Consider the following 21,050-nt stretch of genomic DNA (forward strand, 5'->3'; position numbering starts at 1 on the left):
CCTGAAAGGAAGAAGCTTCATACAAAGCAACCGTCTTGGGGGACTGTGGCTTATTTACATCTAATATCAGATTGATGGAAGAGGAGAATAAAACTGGAAATTGATTTTGAGTTCACGTACAGGTACTACCAAGAAGAAAGCAATAGAGAACCACTTCTGTCTTGACCCAAAAGCAACAACATGGACACGTCCATGCAGTTACTAGGAGTCAAAGAAGGAAAACTTTGCCTTTACTTTCACACTTATTATATTTCAGGGGTATTCAGTTAAGTATAACCTTTCACTACGATTTACAGTTAAACAGTACCTTGCTCCATAATAAACAGAAAGAACTGCCAAGGTACATCACTCACTGAGACTGTAATTGCCAGCCTTTTGTCCAGTCTCTCAACAGAACTGCCTGACATCTCTTCAGGCTTAAAAGGAGAGAAAAACTAAGCTGGGACAAATGGCTGAAATTTCCAAAGCTAAAACATTGTTCAGTGTGCTAAAAACAAGAAAAATAAATCTAGCAAGCAGGTCTGACCTGACGTTTAGCTCAACTAAGAAACAGAAATGTGCAGCTGCTGCAAAGAAGATATAAAATACACGAGACACACAAGAAATGTGCTAGTTTTGTCTATTTTCATACACCTCTGAGAAAACGGATGTGCCGTATTGGGACAACAACAGGAGAAATAATCAATATGCCAATAAATAAATCTAAAATTTATTTCTTAGCTATTTAATTCCTATTCTCAGTCTATACCCTCCCCAATTTTCAATACAGACTTACATACTCTACCACTTTTCAATCAAATGTAATCCGCCGATGCAAAGCTTGAATATTATTGTTTATCATTCGGGGGGGGGGGGGGAAAGAAGTTAGAGGAGGAGGAGGAGGAGGAGGAGGAGGAGGAGGAAATCAAAACAATTCTCAACAGTTTATCCATATGGTTATTTTGACAGAAAGATATATGGGGAAAGCAGGAAAAGGAATAGAATTTCTCAGCGATACCCAGTCTAAGATGGTTGAGTAGGAAAACAATGTTGTCTTGTTAGTCAAATGTCCTCCTCATTTGTTTCAAGCAACCGATAACTTAAAAATAGCATGCTAACCATTATGAACTCTCCCCTCACCTGCCAAAAGAAAGATGTTTCTGAATCACAGATATTTAGTGAGACAAAGAGTCAGAGAATTTCAAGTAGGCCATGTTAAAAGTAGAGGGTATGAAAGCTGCGGTTATTTTTTTTTTAAAAGTCTACTTATCTGCTACAGACGGAGTTGATAAATTGAAGTGCATTCAGCAAGCTACTCAGTGAAGGGAAAGAAACAAATTTTCCAGTCCAGAAGTTTTAAACAGGCTGTTGCTAGAAGGACTCATTTCTTTTGCTTTCTACAATGCTCCTCTTATTCGCAACAAATTGCTTCTAAGCAGCCGAGGCCTTTGAAAAGTATATGGATATATGCCAAACTAATAAGCTAATTTCTGGATGCAATTTAACCAATGACCATCTTCCACTAGCACATTTGGTTTTTCAGATTTTATATATAACGGTAACAAACCCAAGACTTTTGTTTATGTCCAATGGCCATGCAGATTTCCTTTTTCTGAATGCCATAGCCTTCTTTGCCCTCGTGTAGATTACTCTTTCGAAAGTGGCACAGACGTTGACTGGGGAATGTCAACTTTTGTCTCTACTAGGAACAACATTTGTTCCAGACCAGACAACATATCAGTCCTAGCAAAAGGGTACTGAATACACACAGATTTTCTCTCCTAAAAGAGGAGGTGTGCTGTAAACCCCTCGAATCTGCTGTGTGCTTGGAAAGATGTTCCTGGGGACAGACAATATTTAAAATTGCCAAAAGTGAAGTCAATCAGAATAGAGCTAGAAGGGACCTTGGAGGTCTTCTAGTCCAACTCCCTGCTCAAGCAGGAGACCCTATATCATTTCAGACAAGTGACCATCCAGTCTCTTCTTAAAAATCTCCAGTGATGGAGCACCTACAATTTCTGAAGGTAAACCGTTCCACTGGTTAATTGTCCTCACTGTTGGAAAGTTGTTCCTTAATTCCAGGTTGCTTCTCTCCTTGATTAGTTTCCATCCATTGTTTCTTGTCCTGCCCTCTGGTGCTTTGGAGAATAAGTTGACCCACCTCTTCTTTGTTGCAGCCTCTCAAATATTGGAATACTGTTATCATGTCACCTCTAGTCCTTCTTTTTTCTAGACTAGCCATACCCTACAATGGTTCTTCATATGTTTTAGTCTCCAGGCCTTCAATCATCCCAACTGCTCTTCTCTGCACTTTTTCCAGAGCTTTTTTTTTTGGGGGGGGGGGGGTTAATGTGGTGACCAAAACTGGATTCAGTATTCCAGATGTGGTCAATACTGCATATTAGCAGAGCTTAAAACAGTTCTCTCCAGAAAGTCTTTTTTTTAAAAAAGAAAGAAAAAGAAAGAAAGAAAGAAAGAAAGAAAGAAAGAAAGAAAGAAAAAAAGAAAGAAAGAAAAAAAGAAAGAAAGAAAGAAAGAAAGAAAGAAAGAAAGAAAGAAAGAAAGAAAGAAAGAAAGAAAGAAAGAAAGACAGAAAATGTCATAGCAATAAAAGTGTTAAAAGGATGAGATGGACTTTAAAAAAAAAAACAACCGTCAGACTCTGGCAGATGAAAAAGGTGAAAGAATATTCTGTAATTGGAAATACAGTACAGAAGGCCTGTTAAGATTAACCACTAGGTATACCTCCGTGCCCGAGCTCAGGGATATGCAGAATACTGCAGCTGAAAGGCACAAAGGCCGTTATAACCTAGCACAAATACTCGAATTCTCTGCCCTGCAGTACAAGGATTAAAATTCTAAACCTCTAAAGCTGTTTTTCTGCTTCCAGCGTGAACTGTGAAAAACAGACATTTTTCAAGGTTGCAATTAATGTCCTTTGAGGTTTCCTCATCTGTGAATTCATAAAACCCACCTACCCTCCCCATCTCAAGTGAGGGCTTTCTTGCCCTTTCTGAATAGGGGAGCCATACCTAACTTCAGTTATTCCTCGACTTATGACCACAGTTTGGGGCCAGGATTTCTGTTGTTAAACAAGGTGATTGTTAACTGCACCCAATTTTACACTTTTTTTTTTGGGCCACAGTTGTTAAGTGGGTGTTAAGTAAATCTGGCTTCCCCTGTTGACTTTGTTCGAAGGAAGCCGATTGGGAAAGTCATAAATGGTGATCACATATTCAACACGTATAGAGCAAATTATTAATACGTTAGCACAGGTTGCAGAAACATTTTGACTAAAGTCTGAATCATCACTTCATGGATACTCCTTAGCACAGGGGTAGGCAACCTTGGCTCTTTTATGACCCGTGGACTTCAGCTCCCAGAATTCCAGCTGGCTCAGGAATTCTGGGAGCTGAAGTCCATGAGTCATAAAAGAGCCAAGGTTGCCTACCCCTGCCTTAGCGTAATTGAATTTCTCATTGTATGCAGGTCCAACAAAAATAAGTAAGTGATTCCAGGACAAGTGGATCTAATTGAGTAGTTACTCGGGTGTTTCCGGAAGCCCAATATTAACTTCATGTGTTATAAACAGTGGGGAAAAAAGAATCACCCAAATATCACTCAGCTCATGACTTTTCATAAAATCAAGAGAAGAAGGGTAGTATTATTTACCTGGCAAGAGATTTGTACCAGGTAGACAAGTTCCTTGGACTCACAGCCATTTCTTGTTACTTCATTCTGTTCCTCGGGGAGTGAAAGCTATTCGGGAGGGGGGGGAGAGAGAGAGAAAGAGAGATACAGAAAGACTAGGTTAGTTAACAAAGATAAGCCAAACATATATAAAAAATAGAACATTTAAATCCAACTTGCTTCAAAATGTGTTTTCCATCAAAGAAACAACTATTATAATGTGGGCTGGCTGTTTTGGTTTTGGCTTAATAGATTAGAAACATTCTATACTCTGCTATAAATCCAATAACATGCATCTTGCTACATCAAACTTCTTAAATAGCCAATACAGTTCAAGAAAGTTCAAATAACAAAATTCCTAATCAGCAGGGGTTTTAGTACTAGGTTCATAGAATCAGTTCCACAATCCCCCAATACTTAAGGCAAACCTCTATCTATACCAGACGTGTCAAACACAAGGCCCGGGGGCCAGATCTGGCCCGCGAAGTGGTTTCATGCGGCCCGCGAAGCCATCCTGGAAACAGTGAGGGAAGAGCCCCCACTGCCTTGGCCCTGGCCCAGAGACCCTCCTTCTGCCAGAGACCCTCAGATCTGTCCCACTCCTGCCCAGGCCCCCATAGGCACCCTTGATGCCAACGATGTAGAGCTGGCCACACCCACCCAGTAGGCCATACGCACTCTAGCCACACCCACCCAGTAGGCCACGCCCACCCAGGCCACGCCCACCCGGCCCCCTGAGGGCAACCGCAATGCTGATGCGGCCCTCAATGAAATTGAGTTTGACACCCCTGATCTATACACTTAATCATCTTTAAAGATTAAATAGTAAAACATTTCCAGATGCCTATCTATATCTATCTATTTCTATCTATCTATATCTCTATATATTTATCTCTATCTATTTCAATAGATAGATAGATAGATAGATAGATAGATAGATAGATAGATAGATAGATAGATAGATAGATAGATAGATAGAAAATTTACCAGACACATTTTGGAAGACTGTTTAAATTTATTGATTTCTCCTACAAAGTATCAGGCAAAATCTCCCCTAGCCTTTACACATTTGTGACATGCAGAAATGTGGGGATTTGTGTACCACAGGTAACCCTTGATTTACAACCACAGTTAAGCTCGGAATTGTGATCATTAATCAAGATGGTGGTTAAGCAGGATCATCATGTGATCATGCCCAATTTTACAATCTTTTTTGCAACAGTTGTTAAGCGAAAGCCACGAACGACCTTTAAGCAAATCCATTGTTCACAATGCCGATTTCCAGCATAAAAATAATAATAATCTTAAAGCGCAGTCATGTGACTGTGGGTTGCCACAAACAGCTGTAAATGTGGACCAATTGCCAGGCACCCAAAATGCAATGCGTGTGTGTGTGTGAGAGAGAGAGAGAGAGAAAGAGAGAGAGAGAGAGAGAGAGAGAGAGAGAGAGAGAGAGAGAGAGACAGAGACAGAGAGACAGAGAGACAGAGAGAGACAGAGAGAGACAGAGAGAGACAGAGACAGAGATAACTTTGAATCTGGGTTGTAAGTAGCCCACAGAGGCCAGTGGTAACTTCAAACAGTTGCTAAGCCAGTCGCCTTTAAGCCAAGGACTACCTGTATTGTATTCATGCACGTCATGTATTATGTAAGTTGACATCAACATTATGTACAAGCTGGACAGAAACTGAGGATCTCAGGAAGCCGCTTTTTATCAAGTCAAATCATGGCCTTCTATGCTGGCGCCAATGTCAACTAAGATTTGGTAGTCTTTCTATATGTAGAGATACTTCATTATCAAGTATCCAATTCCACTGAGCGGGACTGCTGGAGTTAACATTCAGCAACATCTGAAGGACTGCAAACCCTAATTTATGCAAACTGGCTGGATATTTTTTTCCCCCAGCCTTATCTGGATATGTTAAGAGGCTGAATGTCTTATCTTTCACATGCAAAGCATGTGCTCTAAATCAGAAAAGCTTTTCCCTAATTTAAAGTTTCCTTTAGGAGATAAGGTCAAGCCCTAGTTGATTACTGCATCCAAACCCACAGCCTGTCAACAAGCTATTATCATTGTTAACATAGCAAATAAACATTGATCTGTCCTAACTAGGGAGGACATTATGCAAGACCAAGGCGTGAATGAATATCCAGCCAGCCATGAATGATTGGGTGTTATGTGTCAAAAAGATTACGAGATACCAATAGGATTTTCTTAGTATGAAGCTGGCCCTAATTTTATGATGTCTCCAACATTAAAAACCGCCATCTTCTTTGACTGCTTCCTTGTACAAATCCTTCTGGGATTACTTTACTTCAGATGAAGAAGAATAAAATGCTTAATGCTTTCCAACATTAAAAAAAACCTACCAAAAAATTCTGACACATCTACAGTGGAGCAAAGCTGTTACTTCTCTCAGGAAGAAATGTGGTAATCCACATAAAGGAAACACCTCTTGGGGGGAGAGGGAGAATATTTAAAAAACATATTGTCCTTAAAACAATCTGGAGGAGCCAGAGATTTATTACAGCCCAAGACGTATGATTTTTGCGGAACTGGTAGCTCAGCTCCAGCAGAAATACAAGATCTACATCTATGAGAAATAAATTCAACACATTTGATCTGACATTTTACCCAAACTGTTTCTTTCTACTGCACAAATTTAGCAACACTATACCAATCACAATATTGGAAAAGCAAAGGCGCTGACAATAGAACAGAACAACAGAAATCTTTCTAAGAAAACTTTGCAGATTTATGCATACAAGTTCTATTACGCAATGGACACATAAAAATTAAGGTAGAACAATATTTTTAAAAACAACAACAACAGTGGAACCAAAACAGGTGATGAATGTCTCATCGCTACATTACTCCACAGCACACGTTTAAAGAAGATCTGAGTAAATGGTTATCTAAAGCAGTAATACCTGGGCATACATCTCTACATCTGCTACCCTCCCTTTGCCATCTTTCTTTAAATGTCATTAACCGGGTTTCTTAAGGGCCTTTTCTGCAGTAGTCCTATCGGCAAAGGCAACCAGTTTCGTTTGGGATGTGTCATCTTACACTTTTTGCTCAAGCAGTCCGCCGAATGGACTTTATTGCTGCGTGCAGGTCAGTATTTTAATCGTTGCTGTACAATGGTTTTCATTGTTATGTTTACATCATACTTTTCATTGTCTCTATATTTGTAAGTCATCCTGGAATAGTGCCTTTAAAATGGAATCTACAATTCAAAACAAGTTTTCTTTCTCATCCACATAAGGGGGCCTTTTCCTTGTTTTATTTCTATACGGTACATCACATCTGAAAACAATCATGGTTTTCAAAAGCTCGTCTCCAATAGAAACAATGAGGTATACAGTATGTCAGTCAGAGTATTTCTGTAGCCTGATTCCAACAAATTGGGCTTTTATAAACTGTACTGCTATATGCAAGCAGATAGGGCATATGCATAAGGCATTTAATAATACATATCAATGCATGTGAGTACTAGAAACAGATGTAAATAAAATTAATGTAAAAATAGTATTCCACCTAGGCAGCTTCCAAATGCTGTCATTTCTTTGCAGCTTAAGCACAAAGACTGAAATCATTATTTGAAGCAATAAGAAATCCTGACATTAACTTTATTACCTCTGTATTTTATTATTAAGTCTGATTATAGGCACCAACTTTTCAATGCATAAAAAAAAATCAGTCATCAAAAGGTTAATCTTCAAACTGAAGAGAGGAAAAGAAAATGGATTTCGGGTTTTTGGTTTTTTTTTCCCCTTCAGCTGTTACAGTTGAGGTTTCTTATAAAACAGCTCTTGCTACTACACTAAGTAAAAGCATACATGAAGTTAATAAAATCTATTGATTCTCTTAAAAATGCACCTTTAAATGCTGCCACACTCAAAACATGTCCTGGCTGCTTCGATCGCTAAGATCCTTTGCTGTGAAAAAGATTTTTGCCCCAAAGATGCTTTTAAAAGCAACTCTGCCATCCAGTCTACGCTTATTCTTGCTACAAATGACCGTTCATTTCCATGGCTGGAATTTCAACCAAGGCCTGTGAATTCCAAGGCAGTTTCCAGCAGCTAATTGGGGGGGAAGGGGGGGAAGAGAGAGAGAGAGAAAAAAACCTTCCAGGCATCATCTCCGAAATGCAAGAACAGCCAGTTGTGAAACCAAGTGATAGACACACACACACACCCCACGTTCCATTTGGTTGCCCCCTTTCCTCATTCCAATGTCCCTTGGGATGAACGTACCTATGAAGAGGGACAGAGATGCCCTTTGGTCCCCCAGTTATCCTTTTCCACACTGCCCATTTCATGCTGAATTTATGCTGTGGAGAAATCAGTGCAGTTCCTTTCGTTTTGGGGGTGTTTTTTTGTTTTTTTCTCACTTGCGCTCTTGCTATGAAAAGGTCCGGCCACATGAACCCATGTAAGCTTAACCAGTGCCAAGAGAAACAAGGGGAGAGAGGGAGATGCATGCAAGACGGTATTCCAGGCTAGACATTCAACTGGCTGCCTCAATTCAAAAAAAAAAAAAAAGCAAAATAAGAAACTACCATCCAACGCCTGGAATAAAAGCACCATCTCATTCTGTTCCATTTCCAAGGCTTTGCTTCATTTCTCTTGAGGTTTTCCTCATCCATCTTTGCAAGCCCAAGAAATCCCCTGAAATCACGAAGGCTGCAGAGAGTGCAATTGAGGCCAGTATTGAGAGCCTTAACATCTCACCGTTTTTTTTAAAAAAAAACACACAAGCAAGCGCTGCTGCCACCTCGCAAATTACTGGAAAAGAAATTAATAACCTTGGAAGGTTGGGTTTTTCTGCGGCTGGAATCCAACAGCTGCCAGAAATAGGATCCTACAGAATTATGACCCGATCGTGGTTAACAGTTCACAGACAATATTTTAACATGATTGTAATTAAAACTTAGAAAAATAAAAAAAAATCAAGAACTGGGGGGAAAAACCAGCATATCTCACTTTGAAATAAAAACCTTTGTTTCCCACTAGGGACACAATTGGTCTCTTATTCTTATTAATCCTAGCCTTGTGGGAAAGCAAATGGATTGATTGACTGACTGGAAATATCAGGGCATATGTTTAAAATCGACAAAAACCCAAGAGAGTCCCGAAAGTTTGCCTTTTTTAAAAAAAATAAAAAAATAAAAATTGTATTTTGGCACTAGAAAGATATGAAGCACCAGATACAATTTCTTCAGCAGCCTATTCCAAAATGAATCTCACTGCTGACAAGTTCCTATCCAGAGATACTAACCACCAGCTAGAAGAGTGGTGGGCTACAACCAAATAAACTGCATGAGTATTTTCCTTTCCTTCCTGTAACTCAGAAGGTTATGCATTCCCCTCAAATTATTTTATTTATTTTATTTTATTTATTTTATTAGACTTATATACCGCCCTTCTCCCGTAGGACTCAGGGCGGTTCACAAGGTTTTTAAAAAAACAATACAGCAAATTACAAAAATTAAAAACAATTAAAATGATTACGTTAACCTTGAAATAAAAACCCCAATTAAAATACAATTGAAACCCCAGTTAATACTCTCAGTCCGGGCCAGAAAGCTCAAAGAGCCAGGTCTTCCGGTCCCGGCGGAATGAGCGAAGGTCAGCAAGTAAGGGTTATTTCTCTTTTTAAAAAAATCAAACATCAAATGATTTACACAGCAGAAGCAATAATCTAACCAGCTTCATCCTTTCTGTAGGTGTTGAACAGACTTTTCACTTAAAAAGGCATTTTAGGATCTGTCTGTCTGAGTACTCTCATATTGCAATTCAAAAACGCTGCATTGATCTACTGCCTTTTATTCTGATTGCTCAGAAGCCTAATGTACAATTCTGTAAACTCCTTTTCATTTAAAAATGTACACATGCTTTGATAATAGTACTACTTCACAGGATAAAAGCAATTCGAATGACAGTTTAAAAGATTAAGAGAAAATCTTAAGCAGCTATTGCTTGGGCTGGTCTTAATTAGTAGTCTAATATCTGTGTTTTGAATTTTAAGATGTCACAGTCTTCAAACACCAAATATGCTATCTTCTGGGAGTTTTATTCAGACAGGATTTCATAAGCATGATTTAAATGAATTTTCCCCATTTTAGTCTTACGGCCACTTTGGGAAGACATAAACAGAAACCCAGAGATAAATTTAAGGTCATTTTCACCTGCAAACCCATAAAATTACAACTTCCTATGTATTAGGATAACCTGGAATGATTGGACCTAGGGCTGATCTTTTCCATCAGGAAACAGCAAAAATAGTTCCTTTCCCAAAGTATCACTGAGGGATGTTTATAGTGGATCTATGCAATTGTACATTTTAGAAAATTGAAATCATTGTCAGTAAAAATTAAAAAATGCAAGATTAGTGGGCTTATCTTTCAACATTTCAAACCCCCATCTATATGCATATACACTTCCCCTTCTCCCATTCCAGAAGTGAGCCTCACTTAAAAATCAGAATTTGATTTCTCTGGGTATAAATTAAAGTTGTGCACTAACATCCAGGAAGCAGTTAAATCAGGTCTGAAGTGGTTGCTAGGTTACAATGACTTTTTTGTAGGAATTTACTTCAATGGAACAGTGCTATTATCTTATGGATCATCTGGGAATGTCACTCCATAAATAGGTTAAGGAGACAAAATAATAATTTTTTTTTTACAAGCTCACCTTTATATTTCTTTAGCTCTCTAAACCAGCAATAATGTATCAAGCAACTACCATCTCAGAAAGATTCTTCTGCCAGGGTGTGTCTGCGCATGCACGTGCCTAGATATTTATGTATCTGAAAGGAAGATTAGTCTCCCTATCCCCAAAAGCAATTTAAAAAGAGACAAACCTCTCTGATTCATTGAGAATATGGTAACTAGGTGACTATTTTCCCGTATAATCTTTAGGGGGAGGATTGCCTTAAATTCAGAATTGCTTCATTACTGAGCAAAGGTGGTTCAGATATGGCTGTGCATTTACATGAGTATACAAAAAAGGGACAATGCTGAACTGCAAAAATCTAGATCATCCAGGAGATCCTTTAGAGACCTAAAACAGCCACTGTACACGTCTTCAGACTCTGGAATCTTTTTTCTCCCCTGTTGCCTCCTTAAATGAAGACTCATTTCTTCCCTGCTAAATCCGCATGACTCAGAGATGCCATTTCAGCTCCAGACCTAAGTTTAGCCACATCAAACTGGATCAGAATATTTCAGAATATAAATTCTGGGATGCGGGTGGGGTATCTAGTTCCCCCTGGTTTCAGTGTTCAAACTACCCTCCATAATTAAAATGAAATATTAGATTTGGCCACATGGAATAATTTCCAGGTTGAAATCTCATAGTCGTAATTTTTTTTAAAAAAAAATGTGCATTGCAGAAAGCAGTACTTGCTCCCAAAGAAGTGCATTTCATATTAGGATACTAAATATTTTTTTCCCTCCCAATTATTGACCAAGGGCTCTAATGGACATTTTACCTGTAAGGAAGCAAATTCAGCCAAGTGTTATTTTAAATGTACAGGCTTCACGGTGTGATGCTCATTTATTGAATTAATTGCAATCTCTATTACCACATTCAGGATTTGGTCACCTGTCTAGTTTTCACATTATGCTATGACCAACGGCAGGTTTTCAAGCCACTACTGTGATGTTGAAGTAAAGATTAACCCATTATCCCTTAATTGACTTTTGAGCCTCAAGATATAATTGGCAATTAGTTAGGGGACCAGCTGTATTTGGAGAAGTGATTTTATGCTTCTCAGATTTCTGCTCATAAAAAATGGAGACTGTGCTCTCTTATTAGTGAGCAGGCTCCTAGTGACAGCTAAGAAGCTGTAGAAACAGAGAAGATTATGCATGAAAGGTAAGGCCACATTTATCAAGACTGACCCGATTATTTCATAGACAAGGCCATGTACACTTTTGGGGAGAGGTTCGCAACTGCCTGTTCCCAGGGTTGTTGTGTGGTGTTTTTTTTTTACTTCCCACTCTAGGCTATAGTCCTGGTATCTATAATCGCCATACATACACTAGTCTGGTCCAGATTTCTGAGGCTATATGGTAAATTGAAAATGGCTCTACTTTAGCAGAGCTGACAATTGTGGAATTGGAACCTCTCCGGATAAGCAAAGAATGGAGATCACCCATATGTACTCCGGGCAACTGCTTCTCATGAGAAGTCCACAGGAGAGTGGTTTTCTATGGTTTTGCACACTGGAATACGATGGGGTCAGCCATTTTACTTGCAACTGTGGTAGAGCCTTTAAAGGGCATTAAGCTTACAAACCTCACTTTCTAATCACTTTCAGGAATTATCGATTTACCATCTTGCATGTATTAAAGATCTTTAAACAGGAGTTTGAAAAGTCTTCATTGGATAGGTTTAACTTCAATTCTGAACAGAACAATTATAATTATAATTTTAAGAAGAGAATTTTAAATAAACAACAAAAAGCTAAACAATTTTTGTCTAAGCAAATGATAAACTGATTAAGGGTCCAGATAAATTTGGGAGATTGTCTTTTACTATAGGTTTTTGGAATCGACTGTAAAAAAACAAATAACAAACTTCTTTTGGGAAAGTCACTTGTGTTGGTTATTTTGGTTATTGCAAATCGAAACGAAGGTAGTGATTTTAGAAACAGGACATTAGAGGGGACTAAAGAATCTAAGCCAGGGGTAGGCAACCTTGGCTCTTTTATGACTCGTGGACTTCAACTCCCAGAATTCCTGAGACCAGCATGGCTCAGCTTGGAAACCTCTCCCTTTCCCCTCAGCGTGGCTGGCTCAGGAATTCTGGGAGTTGAAGTCCACGAGTCATAAAAGAGCCAAGGTTGCCTACCCCTGATCTAAGCAGGGGGCGAAATACACCCCTGTTGTTGATATCATTTAATACTAGGGACCTTCAAAATGACACAAAACATTATAACATTGGAAATTTTAAATGAGAGCTCAGAAGAATGGAGCCACAAATTAGAAAGTACAATATGAATGCTGTCAGTAATGACATCTGCTTCTAGAGATAAAGACTACAAGATGTTAATGAAGGAATGACCGACGTGGAACAAATTTTATTTGACAAGACAGAGATAATACCAAAACTGGGGTTAGAAATGGCAGACTAAGAGAATGATTTGAAAAAGCCGTCATCACTGGATGTACAAAGTTTTAAATTAAAAGGGAAGTACAAATGATAAACCAAGAGAATGATCTAGAAAATGCTTTCTCATCTACAAAAGAGGCTTGTTAAAAGCTACATTTATTTTATTCTATTCTGTTATTTGATTCCTTCTGTCCTAAGGAAATGTGAGCTGGTAGATATAAATATATAAAGAAATACATTAAAAAGTATAAAAACCAACCTAAAACAAAGAAAAATAGACGTCAAGATGTTAAAAATTGTAAGAGATGTTGAAAGCCAAATGAAGTAAAAGGCATGGGATGTGTATATACATACTTATGCAAACAAACACTCCATCAATCATTTTATCCGTGAAGCTTGCTCCACAGACAGGAAATTACAGCCCATGACACTAGCCCAATTTCCACTGGAAATGTTATTCAGATTTCAGCAGCCACATAAATATGGCCCTTTAAAGGAGGAGGATCTGAATGATGCATCTATTTGAGTTATGTCTACAGGGCACGCTTGACAATACATCTTTACCCCTGAAAGGTATCAACAAAAATTGCTGGTTAATATGACTCCTCACACTGTGGAAATGAAGCATCGACTGGACCTGAGAAAAAGTAGATAAGCAGAATAATGAATGCAAAGCAACATGGAGAAGTAAGATGCGGGATGTATATGCCTGCCTATCACCATGACAATAATGTTTATATGATGACCAATTTACTGTTTCTCTGGCGATGCTTTCCATACTCCCCAAAATTCAATACCAGAATCCATTTAGTCCATTAGCCATACAAAGAGAAATTGGCACTGGCTGCTCTCTACAGTCTAAAATGTTCTGTTTTGCTTCCTGCCGCTGAATAACATGCATCTCCAAGAGCTAAAAGGTAAAGGTAAAGGTTCCCCCGCAGATGCGTGCTAGTCGTTTCCGACTCTAGGGGCCGGTGCTCATCTCCGTTTCAAAGCCGAAGAGCCAGCGCTTGTCCGAGGACGTCTCCGTGGTCATGTGGCCGGCATGACTAGACGCCAAAGGCGCACGGAATGCTGTTGCCTTCCCACCGTAGCGGTCCCTATTTTTCTACTTGCATTTTTACGTGCTTTCGAACTGCTAGGTTGGCAGAAGCTGGGACGAGTAACAGGCGCTCACTCTGTTACGCGGCACTCGGGACTCGACCCACCAAACTGCCGACCTTCTGATCGACAAGCTCAGCATTCTAACCCCTTAAACCTCTTTTCAGCAACTACATCCAACCAGTTGCTGACTCCCACCTACAGTAGTAGCATCTTTCCATCACAAGGGTCTAGGAGGATCAGTGCAAACGCTCTCTTCATCTTTCCTATGGCCAATTATCATTCTCATCACTATGGAAACCGATACTCAAGGAACACTGCCAGGAGCCCATCACCTCCAAACTTAACCCTGAAGCTTGCAAAATATGCAAAGATCACTTCAAGCTCACAAGCTGAATCAGGCGTGTGATCCACAAAAATATAATTAGCCAGAAATTTACACACACACACACACACACACACACACAGAGGGAGGGAGGGAGGGAGGGAGGGAAGGAGGGAGGGAGGGAGGGAGGGAGGGAGGGAGGGAGGGAGGGAGGGAGAAGTTTACTATCATGGAGAAAAGGCAAACTACATTTCCCTTTATTTCTTTGGGCTGTTCAAGATCACAGAAGGCTTTTGGGAAAGTAAGTGTTGAGGTCAAAGCAGCCCCTCAATTATTTTTCCTCAAACCAATTAATTCATGCAATTGCTCACATGCCAATAGCTCCTTCTGGGGAAAAGCACAGCAATTGCCAGAGCAAATGCAGTCTAGCTTCAGCAACTGTGTACAGACCTTTAGAGACTTAATTTGCAAATAAACCTGGAAGGCATTCAAGTTGCTTCCATATACCTCGCTGTGCCCCCCCCCCCAGAGCCAGGATCATTTTAGAGAAGAATGTTGCTTAGAAGGGTCAATAGGAGAAAACAGTTGACTGGATGCCAACAAAATGGCAGAGATAACAGAATAAAACCCTGAGAAAGTCCCTGGTACAAGGAGGACACCATGGCCTTATTCACGTATAGTAATATTAAGCCAGAATGGTTTAACATATTTATGAAGCCCCAAATCAGCCATCATGGTTTAGTTTCTCAAGCAGATCAGTCCGAAATATACAATTCTGAAAAGTGAGGCAATCTCTGTGTCATCGGCTGCTATGATATATTTGTATGAGCCCTGGTGGCGCAGTGGTTAGAATGCAGCATTGCAGGCTAGTTTTGCCAACTGCCAGCAGTTCGAGTCTCACCGGCTCAAGGTTGACTCAGCCTTCGACCCTTCCGAGGTCGGTAAAATGAGGGCCCAGATTGTTGGGGAAAATAGGCTGAATTTGTAAACCGCTTACAGAGGGCTGCAAAGCTACTGCTATTTGCAACAAAAAATCTGTTAAGTAAAAAACTGACTTACAAATGGCTTGACTTCAATTCCCTCTCAACCAACCCATAAAACGCAAAAAATTTTGCAGGTCCAACACCTATTTAATAACACATGATGTAGTTAATGGTCAATAAAAGGCGAGTTAGCAGCATGATCTTCCTGTACTAACTTTTGCCTATCCAAAAGTTATCTCCATACAGGTGGTCCTCAACCTACAACTGTTTTGTTGTGGTGGTTGTTTAACAATGCCTGGGAAAAATGACTTATGACTTACCGTCACACCACCCTCAGAGTCATGTGGTCTCAATTCAAGCATTGAGCAGCCAGCTCGTATTTACAACCACTGGTTGTAGCATCCTATATTCATGTGATTGCAACCTGTGACCTTTTTTTTTGCTGAGTTCAGACAAAAAACAATAACAACCCAACATCCATTTGGGAAGCGAATTCACTTAAGGGCTGTGTGACTTGCTGAGCCACCACTGTAAAAATTGTCATAAAATTAGGCCTGACTAAAGTTATGCTGATGTTCGACAGAAATTGCAATCCCAATTGTAGTTAGAAATTGAGGATTATCTGTAGGTTTTTATGTTGTACCTCTCTTGATGCACCTGAAATCTGCTCTGCATCTATTTCAGCCTGTTTATAGTCTCCAAATACTACTTGGGATCCTATATTAACGTGATTGTGATTATAATCATCACACCATTCCTCCTCTTTCTATAAAAGTAAATCAAAACCCCATCACTAACTCTTCTTACAGAACAGGTAAATCTTAAATCTAGGTTAATTCTGTGGAAGAGTTATCTACTTTCTCAACGCTTGGTGGCAGTATACTGCAAAGAATAATTTTTTTTCCATGCAGCAACATAAAATCATGTTGAGGCCAAGAAATTATCTGTTAGGCTAGAAGCACCAGCAACACCTACCTCTAGATGCTGACTTGCCACAAAGATCCATTTGCCAAGGAAATCTAAGATGGATTAGTGCCAGGGACTGAATTTAAAGATCATTTGGAAATCACAATGGTTACCCAATGAAGCCACTTGCCCTAATGGAAATGTTTTAGTCAGACTTTATGAAACTGTACTATACTACCGGTACTTGTTCTTTTTTTTTTAAAAGATGCTAATCCAAAACGGTTCAGGTTTGGTCAGCTGGCCTCAGTCTGTATCATGGGTGGGCAATTCATTTTCCCAAGCGGCCACATTCTGGAGGGCCGAACCAATAGGCTAGACTGAATTCTGCTCAATATTAATTTTCTCACTTTTTAAAAAGCAGTAAATTACATGATTTTAATTACTATGAAGGTGCGTAGACACACATACATCAACATAATTTTTTTAAAAAAAATAGCAGTTGCCTTCAAAAGCAATGCTTTTGTATTGTGTGCATGGGGTACACTTATTTACATTTGATTTCTAATTTCTAATTCAATGCCCTGGGAGGGGAGGGGGGGAGGAGGGGTAAAATGCCCAGGTCTGGTCTATATATTCATCTTTTGAGAACAATGAAAGTAACAGATGCATTTGTTCTCAGCTTCATCCACTGTTCATCCAATAGCATTGCTAAGGAAACTCTTATAGTTGGGGTTCCCCTCTCTCAAATATGACTTGCATTTCACTTGTTCCTATTTTACTCCATACAACCAGTGTGAGATTTCCAGTAGTCCTTCTGGCACAACTACATTTTATGAAGAATGCCACCAAAAATAAATCACGCTTCTAAATATAAGCCCAGATATAGCTACCCTTCGCTTCTAGGCATCACCATTTTTCTCAGCAATTAAAAAAGAAATGTACTGCAATGGTTAAGAATGACAGGAGTATATACAAATGGAGGGGGAGAAATGTCAATCATTCAAGATGAACGTTGTTCTTTCAACAGAAAATATTAAAATTGCTGTCTGAGGAAGCAAGGGCTGAATTCCAGGTGGAAATATCTCAAATGAATTCAGTGAAATTAAATGGCCCGGTCTGGCTGCATTTTTTTTCTGCAGTATCATCACACTTTGGAATTTTCATCCTCACCTTGCTGCTTTCTGCCTTTTATACCACTGGGCCTTTTTCAACAGCCATTTCGCTGAGCTTTAATACTTACAAGCCAAGAATAAAAGAACAATTGTTTATAACAGTGTGACATTATCTGACAGAGTCAAATTGTGCTTTTAACAGGACCCCCTTGCATATATTTACTCAGCATTGAGAAAGGGAACACTTATAATTCTAGAAATAAATTATTTTCCCATGTCCACTACTGCTTTGCAGCAAATCTCTTCCTTACAAAACTGCACACGCTCCAGTCCTTTGGCACTGAGGAGAGGGGTAATTTAAATTCTCAGCTCTTCTTACATTTGTGAAGTTGAAGGCTGCTTACTAAGTGCCAGGAGACCTGGAGGCCCAACCTAACATAAAGTTCTTTATTAAAGAATCTTACTTTCTCTACAGGACGAAGAGAAATTAGGTCAAGTGAAATATATAAAGAATGGGAGAGGGTTTCCCCCCCCCCCAACTTTCTGGGGAATGCCAACAACTCTTGCTTTTGTTGCTAAGAAGCTAGAGAGAGACACAGACCAGCCAGATTTTTCTTTTAAGCCCATGAAATACAAGAGTGTCCCACTTCAGACACAACATATTGTTAAAAGTATGTTTCCTTCATTTTACAGCAAAACAAAAATCCATTTCATTGTTAACTATTTGCTACCCTTTTTTGCGCTAATTTTCTCTTTGTTTATTAAATAAGGATTGCTTGAGCAGGACTTTTTTTTCATTAGTAAAGCTAATATTCCAAGAGGAGAGAATATATATTTAGCTCATCGTTGGACTGTGGAATCCTTGGTGTTCTCTGGGCTTGGCTGTTTGCTTGAAGACATTTCTTTACCTGACTAGGTAGCACCTTCAGTGCTAGGTAATGTGGGGTTTGTAAACAACCAACCTCAGAAAGCCCCAAGGACTCCAGAGCTAGTATCAGCAGCAGCAAAAAACGCAAGCTCATTTGGTAAGTCAATATAATCAATCGAAGACAAATACATATATTAGCAAGTCACTAACGTTATCAACCAGATATTTCTTGAACAAAAATGCCACCTCTGCTTGAACAAAAATTATTCTGCAGCTCTAGCAAAGGAAAGTCTGTAACACATTGGTCATTTTATCTTTTTGCAAATTGAAGTCAACATGATTCACACTGTGAGCAAGCGTTTTTTTTATATATATACCTCTGCCAGGATTATAGGCTGATGTGCTAAAATCAACATAACTCAACACTCGTTTTACATTTTGGACCGGTAAGCAGGTTTTTTAGAAATATTGTCAACTGTGTAGACAAATTCTCCCTGGAACAAAAAGAAACACTGGCCTGTTACCAATGTCCCCTCTGCGGTCAAGGTATTAAGAAAGTGATAACAGGGCTGTTATGAACATTTGTTAAAAGGTGGGGGGGAGGCTACCTTGACTCATCCTAGTTTGCTTTCAGACAAAAGATGTGACAAAAAGGTTATCAAGTCACAAACTGCTTAGGGTCTCAGTAATTGAAGAAGCTCCTCTCTCTGCATTTAAGTCTGCTAAAAGGAACTCTTTTCTGTGTGAACAAAATGAGGGAAGTCAATCGTGCAGCACTGTTCCTCAGCTTCAGAGGTAGGGGTGGCGTCTTTAGGAGAAGCTAGAAAACCTCAAGGTCCTGTTGACTGTAGTTTAGAAGAATTTTGTTTTGTGATTACTGAATTTTCTCAAAAAGAAAACTACTCTGAAAGAAAGGAAAAGGAAGGAAGGAAGGAAGGAAGGAAGGAAGGAAGGAAGGAAGGATAGAAAGGATGGCCTGTGGGATTCTCTCCAACCCATGTTATCAGCAGTGGGGTACCAGAAAGAGAAGTGAACAGCATTCTCAACCTCCTCCCCTCTCCGCCCCCACCAGGATGCTTCCCCCATAGAGGCACACTGACAAAAAAACATTCTGGATTTATTTTTTCCCCTTTGCAGCTTCTAGCCTGGTCCAGTCCAATTTTTAAACCCCTTTTTTAATATCTTCCGCTAGCTTCTCCGTAAACATTAAAAGTGATCCTGTTCAGTTTTGGTTCTGAACGGTTGGCCTACTATGCACAGAGTCTCAACTCTCTTTCCATGCTTTCTTTCCAATATTTTGTTGGGTTGGAAACAATAAAAACAGAAATAGAACTCTTGTGCAATGCTTAGGCTCTCTACTTTGTCAACCTGCCTCCAGCTGGACATCAATTCTGGAGGTTCCCTCCTCAATTTAATGTGCTGTGACATATTTACATTTGTGTCACCTGTGCACGTCTGTATGTATGCTGGTCAGAATCCCCCCCCCTTCAAAGAGAGCATGTTTTAAGTTGTATCCATCAAATTAATAATTCAAATCAAATTAGTAATTCAAATCAATTGTCTATAAAATAAAGTAACCCGGTTTAGGGGAAAAAAACACTTTATTTGGCAATCAATATAGCTTTCTCTTACATACAAAGCCACTCTGGCACACCAAGTCACACTTTCCTTCGCTTCCACCAGAAACAGGAAAATAAAAGGTAGGTGAGGGGGAAGAAAGGAAGAGAAAAGGAAGGAACAAAACTGGAAGGGTTAATCCACACTTTTGGCATTCAGTGTCTGATACCATTCTGTTATTTCTCTATTCTGCTCAGCAAGTGTAAGATGACTCACTTTCCCACCCACCCCTCACATACCGTTAATGAATAAATACATCAGCATTTATTTTATTGTCAGTGCTGGATTGTGACTTTTGCTTAATGTCAGTGAATTGTTTAATTACTACTCCCTGCCTTAAAATTTACACAGGGCAGGCTAATGATGTTTTAATAAATAAAGGCACTTACTATATACCAGCAGGAGTCTATCAACTGTTGAAACTATTTTGATAGGACAGGTTTGTCTGCCTTGCATGGTGGCCTCTAATTAATTCTGCAATTTTCTTTATACTGTGCAACCCATAAAATGCACTGAAAGTTGTGCTACTTTTGGCACAGCCTTACTCTGAAAAACTGGCTTTTAAGAAAATACATCTGTGAGAGAACATGTGCTAAAAGTATATCTAGCAGGAAGAAAAAAAATGATAGAAGTTGGTCCAGTCACTATAATGGGGCTGCCTGACCCTCAGCATTTATACTACCAAAACATGACTGGGTCTTTGTTGAAGTTATTATCTATGAGCTCATTTAAAAATATATAGGTTGTTACCAACTTAAGCTAAAGCAACGGCTTTAAAATAAAGAATAATCAAAAATTAATAGATAATATTTATAAGATTGCTTTGTCTTTTAGACTGGATTCACTGGGAATTTTACATAAGCCATTTAAATCACTTTTGTGACACTCCCGTTACCGATTCTTATTACTAACACTAGTTTTAGTATGTACATATTTTAATGTTGCTTGAGTTTTTTAAGAAAAAAAATGGACTATCATTCCAAGGTCCCTTCCAGTTCTATGATTCTATGATTCAGTATACATATCTCCTTTAGTCTACTCTTATTTTTTAAGAAATAAGAGAACTGATTTTATTTATGAAGCACTGGGGCAGAATTCCATTATTATTCCCAAGTGACTAGCATAGAAATGACCATGTTCATTCAAATATACAGGGAAAGATTAAGGATTCAAAACAGGACTGACAGTATGTGGTGCAATGGGCATGCATAATAGAGCCTGCTGATCATAAATCACTCCGGAAGCAGGAAGTTTGGAAATTGAATACAAGATTGCGAAACAGGCAGAAGATGAACCTATAGCATCATTAGGTGAGGTCTGAAAATATACGCTAAAGACAAAGCATC

At 39.2% G+C, this 21,050-nt stretch overlaps 1 protein-coding gene across 4 annotated transcripts in view; it reads right to left on the reverse strand.

Moving 5' to 3' along the window:
• The window catches only part of ARHGAP32 (Rho GTPase activating protein 32), a gene marked incomplete at its 5' end in the record, with an annotated part of 92,823 nt that overhangs the window by 59,254 nt on the left and 12,519 nt on the right, over positions 1 to 21,050 (reverse strand). For 3 of the 4 annotated variants that reach the window (XR_014493198.1, XM_083368660.1, XM_083368662.1), the window contains one exon: positions 3,652 to 3,738. The exons of the other annotated variant lie outside the window; for it this stretch is intronic. Coding sequence is in view for 2 of the 3 variants with exons in the window: in XM_083368660.1 (XP_083224786.1) it covers positions 3,652 to 3,738 (87 nt within the window). The remainder of the gene's footprint in view (positions 1 to 3,651; positions 3,739 to 21,050) is intronic. 4 annotated transcript variants of the gene reach the window in all.

The sequence above is a fragment of the Vipera ursinii genome, assembly GCF_947247035.1.
Source record: "Vipera ursinii genome assembly, chromosome: 8".
In the NCBI taxonomy this organism is placed as follows: domain Eukaryota; kingdom Metazoa; phylum Chordata; class Lepidosauria; order Squamata; family Viperidae; genus Vipera; species Vipera ursinii.